The sequence below is a fragment of the Cervus elaphus genome, chromosome 9 (assembly GCF_910594005.1).
Source record: "Cervus elaphus chromosome 9, mCerEla1.1, whole genome shotgun sequence".
Lineage (NCBI taxonomy): Eukaryota > Metazoa > Chordata > Mammalia > Artiodactyla > Cervidae > Cervus > Cervus elaphus.
Window position 1 is genome coordinate 9,339,806 of NC_057823.1, and position 11,665 is coordinate 9,351,470.

At 46.0% G+C, this 11,665-nt stretch overlaps 1 protein-coding gene across 1 annotated transcript; it reads left to right on the forward strand.

The window, feature by feature from the left end:
- The first annotated feature begins 1,411 nt into the window (after nt 1–1,411).
- LOC122700853 (40S ribosomal protein S25-like) lies at nt 1,412–9,810 on the forward strand. The gene is made up of 3 exons (XM_043913876.1): nt 1,412–1,819; nt 8,973–8,977; nt 9,799–9,810. Exon 1 carries the CDS (start codon nt 1,426–1,428, stop codon nt 1,801–1,803), a length of 378 nt encoding a protein of 125 aa, XP_043769811.1. The 5' UTR covers nt 1,412–1,425; the 3' UTR covers nt 1,804–1,819; nt 8,973–8,977; nt 9,799–9,810.
- Nucleotides 9,811–11,665: the final 1,855 nt, after the last annotated feature.

Consider the following 11,665-nt stretch of genomic DNA (forward strand, 5'->3'; position numbering starts at 1 on the left):
GGATCCAATCAGCGCCGGCCAGCAGGGCGTGGTCAGGGGCGGGGCTGCATCCTGTCTGACGTCCAGGCTCTGGGCGGGAGGCGACCTGCCTTGGGTGGCGTGCAGTCAGGGGAGGAGAACGGGGATTGGAGGGGACATAGAGGAGTCCTGACCTAGTTTCCCACCACCGTCCAGATCTGGAACCCCAAACTGCGCCGTGTCCCGACATCCATACCCTTTCCAAACCAAACGGTCACCACGGTATCCGCATCTCCCGTTCCACTGAAGACGCCGCGGTGAAACACAGGCTGAAGACAACACAGGGGTCAAGGGTGCCGACCACCTGAGGGGGTCTGGTGAGGTTCAAACCCCAGCTGTGTCCCTCCTCAGCTCTTTGACTTCCCTGTGCCTCAGTTTCCCCATCGCTTGAACCTGTATCAAAACAGCTGCACCCAGTAGGGGCGCTGTTGGGATTAAAGGAGTTAAAACACTCCCAACTCGAAGCAGATGCTCCACGTGCTAAATGCGCATCGGGTTAATTATTCTTGTAATTTATCATTTTGCTTTGGAAATCTACTGGCCACAGGCAGCTCTCTAAAGTAGACACCTGCCGGCGATCGCTTGGGGTTTTCTCAGGGAGAGCATTCCCAGCCCAAGCCTCTTTCCAGATGGATCGATTTTAACCACAAAAAAGTTGACATCCTGTTCTGAAACATAATAAAACATGGGTTCATTTGGGCTTTGCGTTCCCCTTTTGCATTCTAGAGCCCAAGTGTTTATGCATCTGGGTCTCAAACCTTTTCAAAGGAATCTCTGGCGTTCTTAGGTGCCCTGGGCACCCAGACTCATACAGACCTGCCTGACAGTGCCTTAACGGTAGTCTTAGAGGCCTGGCTTCGGGTCCAGCTGTACCTCCTACTGTCGGCAGCTTGGGCAAATGTCTTGGAATTTCCGATCAGTTTCCCACCTGTCAAAGAGAACATCACTGAAGCCCCTTTGTGGAGTGTTCTCAGCCCTCTCCCTTGGCTGGGCGGGAGTCCATGGGGTCTCCAGCCAGTCTGGGGTGGGGAAGCAGGTCTCGGAAGGGTGGCAGAATGAGGGTGCACCTCTGAGTTGGGGCACGTCGAGGGCCTTGACTGGGGCGGTGGTGGCAGCAGGGGCCTGGAGACTGGAAAAGGCAGAGGCTTTGGGCTCCTGCTGGTTCCTTCCCTGAGCTGGATCCAGGCCCAAGGGTGGATGAGCCCCACAAACTCTTGAGATTTTCACTTTGGACATAGAAGCATCTTGACTCCAGGAGTTACTCCTTCATGCCTCGGCTTAATGGAACCGAGGCATAAAGGACTAATGGAATAATTGTACACATCTGGGGAATGGGAGTGATTGTATGCACCTGGGAAGTGGCGCATAAGAAAGGTAAGCAAGAGTTGTTGCTCTCCGGCGTTGGCTATGCTGCCCAAGGACGACAAGAAGAAGAAAGATGCCAGAAAGTCGGCCAAGAAAGACAAAGATCCAGTGAACAAATCTGGGGGCAAGGCCAAAAAGAAGAAGTGGTCCAAAGGCAAAGTTCGGGACAAGCTCAATAACCTAGTCTTGTTTGACAAAGCAACATATGACAAACTCTGTAAAGAAGTTCCCAACTATAAGCTTATAACTCCAGCTGTCGTCTCTGAGAGACTGAATATTCGTGGTTCCCTGGCCAGAGCAGCCCTTCAGGAACTCCTTAGTAAAGGACTTATTAAACTAGTTTCAAAGCACAGAGCTCAAGTGATTTACACCAGAAACACCAAGGGTGGAGATGCCCCAGCTGCTGGTGAAGATGCATGAACAGGTCCCACCAGCTGTACATTTTGAAAAATAAAACTTTATTAAATCAAAAAAAAAAAAAAAAAAAGAAAGAAAGGTAAGCAAGAAGAGCTTAGTAATTGTTGAGAGAGAGCCCTTGCTTTAAAATACAAACAAACAAAACCTATCCTTTTAGAGGATTTGGGAATGTAGGTGTTAAGGGCTGCAGCTGAACTCCCTGGGTTCAAACCCCAACTCTGCCACTTCCTTGCTGTGTGAATTTGGGCATGTGGCTTAAAATCTTTGTTCTGTTTCCCTGCCCATATGGTCAATTTGGGGATTAAAGCAGTGAACATTTGTAGAGTTTTGCCCAGCACCTGCACACTGAAGGAACATGCTAAATAAATTAACTCCTCTCGAGCTGGTACCTCTCTCCAGGTGACCCCCCGCCGTGGGCACCAGCCGTTGGCCCAGTGCTGCCCCCTGCTGGTCATTCTGGGGACTTTAGACTGAGACCCGCCTCTGAGGCCGGAGCCCCGCCGCCATCCTATTCGGACCAGTCCCGTGACTTTACCCCTTTCGAGGCCTCATCCTCTTGGCCAATTCAGTCGTTGTCTTGTATTGTCAGCCTCCCCAGGCCAATCCCTCATAGCTCATAACCGAGGCATAAAGGAGTAATGAGATGAGCTATGAGGGAGGGCGTCCGCCTTTTGCCGACGGACCTTTGTCCTCAATGTCTCTACTTTTTAATGTGCTGTCTAGGTTGGTCATAGCTTTTCTTCCAAGGAGCAAGCGACTTTTAATTTCATGGCTGCGGTCACCATCTGCAGTGATTTAGGAGCCCCCAAATTAGTCTCTCACTGTTCCCACTGTTTCCCCATCTATTTGCCATGAAGTGACGGGACCAGAAGCCAGGATCTTCGTTTTTTGAATGTTGAGTTTTAAGCAAACTTGTTCACTCTCCTCTTTCACTTTCTTTTGAAAGTTCAAATTGCTTTTGAACTGTGGTGTTGGAGAAGACTCTTAAAAGTTCCTTGAGAGCAAGGAGATCAAATCAGTTAATCCTAAGGGAAATCAGTCCTGAATATTCATTGGAAGGACTGATGCTGAAGCTGAAGCTCCAATACTTTGGCTACCTGATGCGAAGAGCTGACTCACTGGAAAAGACCTTGGTGCTGGGAAAGATTGAAGGCAGGAGGAGAAGGCAATGACAGAGGATGAGATGGTTGGATGGTATCACCGACTCAATGGACATGAATTTGAGCAAGCTCCGGGAGTTGGTAATGGACAGGGAAGCCTGGTGTGCTGCAGTCCATGGGATTGCAAAGAGTTGGACATGATTGAGTGGATGAACTGAACTGAACTGAACTTTCATCAAGAGGCTCTTTAGTTCTTCTTTGCTTTCTGCCATAAGGATGGTATCATCTGTGTATATGAGGTTATTGATATAATATTTGCTATGCTCTCTGCTAGGAATGCCCTTCCTTCAGTTCCACAGTGCTTAGGGAGACCTCTTCACTTCCAGCTTCCTCTTTTCCAGGATACCTTTCCCAGTATACCAATCAGAGCCTCCTTCTCTTAGTCATCTCCCAGCACTGACTGCAGAGATTGGGTTCTGTGGCCCCCCATCCTTCTCCCGGACTCCAGGCAGGATCCACCCCCTCCCCCGGCCGTGGACGTGGCGTGGACATGGGTGTGGATCCAGGCTGTGTTTTTCGAATGAATGAGTGATTACATGAACATCTGTGTTGCATAAACAGCCTATTCCGAGAGTTAATACTTTATATCCCAGCCTTGTCTCCCCAATCTCTCAGGAACTGAGTCTGAGAAATGAGCACAGTATTGCACCCACCTCGGGTTGTAGAGGATTAAGGAAAATAGGATATGTCAGGCACCCAGCACATTGCCAAGCACACAGTAGGCCTTCAGGAACCACGTGAGCTCTCTTGTCCTCTCCAATTATGAGAAATAATTATGAGAAACTTGGCCTCAGGACTATGTCCTACTTCATCTATTTCAGTACTCCCCCATTCCCACCCTGCCCCAGGACAAGGCCATTGATAACAGAACTGTCAGAGGAAGAGGAGGCTTTGTCTCATAGGACAGTCCCAAGGGCTCTGAATTCCATGTCCCCCACACATACCATTGCTTGCTACCCTGATTATAGGGACTGGAGTCACAGATAGACAAACAGGTGGACGGTGGAACCCTGAGTTTGATGTCTTGCTTCTGGTCCTAGCAGCCAGGCAGCCCTTTCCCTTCTGGCCACACTCTGGCCCCAAGTGGCTGCACCCCATCTCGTGTGGATGTCTCTCCCATTTGCATCAGCAGCCCAACCTCTCCCCTGAACTTCAGACTCAAATATCCAACTGTACTGGGTGTTCTCACGGGGCGCCTTGTAAGCATCTCACATGCAGCCAGTCTGAGGCACAGGTCCCAGTTTCTCACCCTGAGATCAACTTCTTCATCAGCATGGCAGATGAATGGCTGCACCATCATTCCGCTCCCCTGGTCCCAAAGCCTGGACTCATTCTCATCACTTCTCTTCCTTCACCCCACATGTCCAGCCCATCCAATCATCCGGTAGGTTCAGATTTCAGAATGAACCCAAACCTGCCCGGCACTCCTATGGGTCCTGCCAGCTCCTTCCCTGGCCTTCCACCACTTACATTCCTGCCCTGAACATCCCTGCTCCCCTGAGCAGCCTCAGAGAGATCCTTAAAAGGATAAATCAGAGATTCTTAAAATGACCCTGAGCTCAGCACAGTGCAGTCACCGCCCCCCCAACCTGGGCAGTTGGGGCATCAGAGAGAGGTCTGGCATGGGGTTTGTGGGTGAAGATGAAGCCTTGGTAGTTACAAGATGCCCATGGAGTCTCTGGTCCTGCTGGGTCTGTGTTCTGCCCCCCAGGGCCAAGGTCTCATCTCTCCCTCTCACTCAGTCTCCCTGTCAGTCTCTCTCTCTGCATCTCAGACTCCTCCCCATATCCCCTAGGCTCTTTATAACCCTTGCTCACCTCCCACCTCTCTCACTCTGCTCTCCCACACCAGTCTCCTTGGTATTCCCCCAGCACACCAGACATAGTCACACTTCAGGGCCTTTGCATCTGCTCCGCTTTGCATCCGTCTAGGACCCCCCGCCCCCAACTCTCCCCATGCCTGTCTCCTTCTCCTTCTTCGGGTCTCAGCTCATGTGCCTCCACCAAGAGGAGGCAGTTACCTTCTCCTCCACCGTTTCTCTCTATCATGGGACCCTCCCTGTTTTCCTCCTAGTTTTCCTTGAATTTCTCTGTGCATGCTTATTTTTGTTTCCAACTCTCGTGTTAGGGACCATGTCACTTGTTGGAACCTGTTGACAAGCGTAGTTCCCAGCATCCAGATGGTGCCAAGAAATGTTTGCTGAACAAACTGATTGACATCTGATTCATATCTGTCTCCTCCATGAAGCTTCGCTCAGTGCCAGAAACATCACATGTACCCAGTAAAGACTGGAAATTTGTCTGAAGACCAAATAGTGTTGCCCTGTGTGGGGATTCTAGAAGCAGCTCTGTTCATTCCCCATTAGAAAGCTGAGCTCAGCAGATGCTGTGGAGGAGGAATTTTTTTATCCAAAGCCCAAACATCTCCACAGATCCTCTTGGCACCAGGGATTGGAAAGTTTTAATAAGAGCAGAGTCTCTGTGAACGTCCAGGAGCTTGGATGGCTGGGAGGGATGTGTGTATGTGCATTTGGTGGATTTGGGGGGGGCGGGTGCACTCTTCACAGATCCGTGTGTCTATATGTGTTGTGCTTTTCACCAGTCTCTGAGCTATCTCTCATCACCTCTCTTTCAACAATTTTTATCTGTGGCTTTCATAGGATGGTGGAGAGAAAGTGAGACATCGGAAGCTATGTGAGAGATGGAAGGAGAGATAGATAAAGAGTGCAAGGGGGTTTGCAGAAGACATGAATGTAGATGCACAGTGAGGAGAGTCAGGGAAAGAGGAACCACAGAGGAGAGAGGGCAAGAGAAAGACAGCAGCGCATAATGAAGTGGAGAGATGAGATAGCTCAGATAAATAGTTTTGGAATGAGCCAAGTTGTTGCTGGGAGCGAAATGGGACACCGGGGCTTAAAAATTAATTGGATCTGAGTGATCAATTTATCAGGGTCTTTGGCAAAAGGACAGAGATGAGGGATGGGTGAGAGAGAGAGAATAAGAGAGACCAATGGGTATCAAACATATTAAGAGAACATAATTCACACTAACAAATTAAAGGTGAAGAGTTACATAGTTATCCTGACTGATGCAGGAAATGCAGTTGCTAAAATTCACCACCTGTTCATGATAAAGAAAAGTCTCTTTTTTTAAAAGAAAAACATTTTAACACACTGGAAATAGATCTACTTTATTTGATTTTCTATTAAAAACCCATAGCAGATATCATATTTAATAGAAAATGTTGAAATGTTTGCTTTCAAATCCAGAACAAGGGAAGGATGCCTGTTACCATGGTGTCTGAGACTGTCCTGAAGTACCTGACCTGTATGGTAGGCCAGGAAAAAGGAATGAAAGGCCACAGGACTGGAAAAGAAAGTGTCTTTATTTACAGATGACATCTTTGTGTACAATGAAAGTCTCAAAGAATCTGCAGATCTATTTCTTGGATTTGTAGAAGGTCAATAAACTTTCTTAGATACTAGAGCCAATTGCATTTTAAACTCCTGTGACTAACAGGTTAAAAAAAAAATAGTAACCTAAAAAGGCCATTTATTCATAGCATCAAATATACAAACTACCTAGAAGTAAATCTGAAAAACAAAGACATGGAAGATTTATGGAGGAAGCTGTCAGCTTTATTGAAAGATAGACAAATGGAAAGACCTGTATTCATACTTCGGATGAGTCAATATGAGAAAAGATTCTTCCCTTGTTTGGTTTATAGATTCAATGCAATTTCAACCAAAGCCTCAACTGGATTTCTCCACAGAACCCACCAAGCTGAGAGAAAAAGAAGAAGAATCCGGATACTCTGAAGATGAAAGAATGGCATTATTAGCAGATATCAAGGACAGGTATAAAGTTCTGTAACAGGGATGGGTGGTCCCAGGACAGAGGAAAGAGCCAGAACAGACCCCAGGTGGGACAGATACCCTGCAGCGCTGCGTTCTCTGGTTGCTCTGTGTCCGCTAGGAAGTCCACACTTACACAAAAACTTGTTTTGTGACCGTTTCATTAAAGAGTGTTGGGACAATTGATTATCCACATGGAAAAAAATGTATACAATTGAACTTTATCTTGCTCTACACTCCCAAATCAGTTCCAAGAGAGATCAAGACTTGACTGTAAATGACAAGACTTAGGATATAGAAGATGCTATGAAAAAAAAAAAAAAAAAAAAAAAAAAAGAAGATGCTATGAAAATATCTTTCTGCTCCTGGGACAGGAAATAATTCCTTAAACAAGACATAATGTCTGTTCATCACAAGAAAAGAAATCTGTCACTATGTATAGTGATGGATGTTAACTAGACTCCACATGATGAGCATTTCAAAATGTGTGCAAATATCAAATCATTATGTTGTACATCTGAAACTAATATAATGTTACATGTTGATTATGCCTCAAAAATAAAAAAAAAAAAAGACACAATGTGCTTACTGTAAAGGTAAATATTGATCAAGTGGAAGAATTTACAATAAAATCCATAGAGACAGAAAACAGATTAATGGTTGCCAGGGCCTCACGGGAGAGGGGAATAGGGAGTGACTGCTAATGGGGACGGGGTTTCCTTTTGGGGTGATGGAAATGTTTTAGTTCTAGATAGAAGTAGTACTGGTTTTTCCAGTAGTCATGTATGGGTGTGAGAGCTGGACTATAAAGAAAGCTGAGCGCCAAAGAATTGATGCTTTCAAACTGTGGTGTTGGAGAAGACTCTTGAGAGTCCCTTGGACTGCAAGGAGATCCAACCAGTTCATCCTAGAGGAAATCAGTCCTGAATATTCATTGGAAGGACTGATGCTGAAGCTGAAACTCCAATACTTGGCCACCTGATGCGAAGAGCTGACTCATTTGAAAAGACGCTGATGCTGGGAAAGATTAAAGGTGGGAGGAGAAGGGGACAACAGAGGATGAGATGGTTGGATGGCATCACCGACTCGATGGACATGGGTTTGGGTGGACTCCGGGAGTTGGTGATGGACAGGGAGGCCTGCCATGCTGCAGTCCATGGGGTTGCAAACAGTTGGACATGACTGAGTGGCTGAACTGAACTGAATTGAACTGAACTAAGTAGTGCTTACACGACATTGTGAATATACTAAATGCCACTGAACTGTCCACTTTAATATATGTAAATGGTAAATTTTGTTATGTTTGTTATATGACAATAAGATAAAGGAATTTAAAATTAAGAGCTTCTTAGAAACTTCCACTTAGGAGGAGAATTCCCTCCCCATGAGTGTGGGCTGGGCTTAGTAATTTGCTTACAAATGAGAGAGCAGGGAAAGGTGGAAATGATAACCTGAGAGTGGATGAACTTGGCAGATAACCCCTTACCCAGGTGATCAAAATTAACATCCTCTGTGATGTCATGTGGACACCAGGGATCTCTGGTATGAAATGATGTGGAGGGAACCCCAGCTCTGCGATCTTCCTCCCAAACCGGATAACCCCAGTCTAGTCATGAGAAGATATTCGATGAGCCCAAATCAGGGGGCTTTCAGCAAAATCCCTGACCAGTGCTCTTCAAAATTATCAAGGCCGCGAAACATGAGGGAAGACTAAAGAAGCTCACAGCGAGGAGGAGACCAAGGAGATAAGATGAGTAAATGCAACACAGGAGCCTGGATTGGATCCTGGGCCAGAAAGAGACTACTAGTGGAAAAACAAGTGTGATATAAAGTTTGCAATTTAGTTAACAATAAGTGAATAATAAATGCCAATGTCGATGTTTTAGTTTTGACATATGTTATCTTGTAGGGCTTCCCAGGTGGTACAGTGGTAAAGAATCTGCCTGCCAAAGCAGGAGACACAAGAGACTCAAGTTCGATCCCTGGGTCGGGAAGATCCCCTAGAGTAGGAAACAGCAACCCACTCCAGTATTCTTGCCTGGAAAATTCCATGGACAGAGGAGCCTGGTAAGCTGCAGTCCATGAGGTACAGAGAGTCAGACACGACTGAGCAACTGAGTAACCTTGTAACCATATGTAAGATGTTAATATTAGTGGAGGCTGGGTGAAAGATATACAGAAATGCTCTATGCTTTTTAGAGCTGGTACTTCTGCAGCTTTTTTATACATCCAACATCCTTCCAAAATAAAAAGGTTATTTTAAAAATTAAGAGCTTCTGTTGAGAAAATGACACCATGAATAGAATAAAAACAAGCCACGAAGTTGGAGATTTTTACAACACATGAAACCAACAAAAGATTCATAACTACAAATCAATAGGAAAAGACCATCATATTTTTTAAATAGATAAAAGACTTCAACAAGCATTTCACCCTAATAAGAAACCAAAAAATCACATAAAGTGTTCTACTTTATGAGCAATTGGAAAGCGAATCAAGACCAAAATGAGGCACCATTTCACCCTTTCTATTTTGGAACAATTCAAAAACCCAGACAACTCAAAGTGTTGGCAAGGATGTGGAACAGTCAGATGCTTATACGATGCTATTGCAATGTAAATTGCTGAAGCCACATCAAAACAAGTTGAATATTATTTCATGAAGCCAAGTATGTAGGCGTTTTATGATCAAGCTATCACTACTCACGTGTACCAGCCTACATTTCTGAGAATGGTTATAAAAGCTCTGCTTGTGATAATCCCAGTGGGGAAATAACCTTAAAGTTCACCAACTGGAAAATAGATAATCAAAGATGTGCTGATTCAGGAACTTCTCCAGCAATCCAGTGATTAAGGCTCCTTGCTTCCACTGCAGGGGGGATGGGTTCAATCCCTGGTTGGAGAACTAAGATCCTGCATTCCATATAATTAAATAAACAAATACTTTAATAAAATGTAATAGGTCAAGGAATATACTATACAGCAGTGAAAATGCATGCTCTACAGCTAACCACAGAAACTCAGATGAGTATCAGTAAAATCATGTTGCACACACACACACACACTCAAAACAAAGTTGTAAGAATGTGAGTTTTATTCTAGTTGTGTCAAGTTCAAAAATATACAAACCTAAACCATGATAAATATGTGGTAAAACTATGAGGAAAAGTAGGAGAATGAAAAACAAAATTCAACATAGTTCATCCTTCAGAGATGAGACAATAGATTGGAGAGGGACAGTGGCCCACAGGATCTTGCACTGTGATGATACTGTTCTGTATTCAAGCACCTGGCATTGCTGCTCCTTATTCCTTATGCTTGCTCCTTGGAAGAAAAGCTATGACAAACCTAGACAGCGTATTAAAAAGCAGGGACATCACTTTGCCAACAAAAGTCCAACTAGTCAAAGCTTTGGTTTTTCCAGTTGTAATGTGTTGATGTGAGATTTGGACCAAAAAGAAGGTTGAATGTTGAAGAATTGATGCTTTTGGGCTCTGGTGTTAGAGGAGAGTCCCTTGGACTGCAAGGAGATCAAACTAGTCAATGTTAAAGGAAATCAACCCTGACTATTCATTGGAAGGACTGAAGCTGAAGCTCCAATACTTTGCCCACCTGATTCGAAGCATTGACTCATTAGAAAAGACCCTGATGCTGGGAAAGATTGAAGGCAGGAGAAGGGGATGATATAGGACAAGATGGTTGGATGGCATCACCGACTCAATAGACATGAGTTTGAGCAAGCTCTGAGAGACGGTGAAGGACAGGGAATCCTGGCGTGCTTCAGTCCATGGGGTCACAAAGAGTCAGACACGACTGAGTGACTGAACAACAACAAATTCCTTACCTACGGTTAATGGATATGGAATAAAAAATGTTAAAGCAATGAGAATCACAACAGTGGTTAATGTTATACATGACTATTCCAAGGACTTTCAGGTGTTAAATTATACAACATACCCTGCAACTCTGTGAAGGAGTTCCTGTTACCTCTGTTTTACAGGCAGGGAAACTGAGGCAGAGTGGTCACATGACTTGTCTGAGGTCTTGCTGGTGATTACAGGCAGAGTTGGGTTTTGAACACAGGCTTCACTAACTCCATAGACATCTTGTGTTGATGAAGGTCCTTCATGTATGCTGGGGGCAGGGGACTCTCAGGGGCTCAGCCTCTGGGGCTGTTCTAGGTACTGGTGTTACAGAGTGAACAGGTTTGTTGGCCACCAGCTCACTTGGAACTGCCGGGTCAGATGTGTGGAGAGGTATGGTGAGCAGAGCTATGCTGGGGTCAGACCCCAACCAGAGGAAGAGTTGGAATCCAGGGGAGTCCAGAAAGGTGGAGTCAGGGCTCAGTTTGGGGGAATTAGGTAAGGCTTTCTGGTGAAGGGTATATTCAAACTGGGCATTGATGGATGAATAGGAGTTGCCAGTTACACAAGGGAGTGAAGGATGGAATCCAGTCCAAGTGTGTGCAAAGATCCACAGGCTGAGCAAAACAGGGACACAGAGAGAGACCTAAACAAGACGTGGCAGAGACACAGAGGGAGACACATTACCGAGAGAGACCCAGAGAGGGAGGCAGAGAAACAGAGGCAAAGAGAAGAGAAATAGAGATACTCAGAAAGAGCAGAGAGACAGCCAAGGTCTGGAGGTTGAGAGCAGAAGGAGAAACGAAAGCACGTAGAATCAGAAGGGAAGCCGCGCGGTGGCCGCCCCCAGCCCCCGCCTCGCTCCGGCCCTTTAAGCCCCACCCCCACCCCGCCAGCCCGCTGCGCCCGCGCCCCATCAGGCGTCCGGGGCTCCGCCCGCCAGGCTCACATCAGCACCGCGTCAGGAGCTGTCCGCGCCCCCGGTGCTGA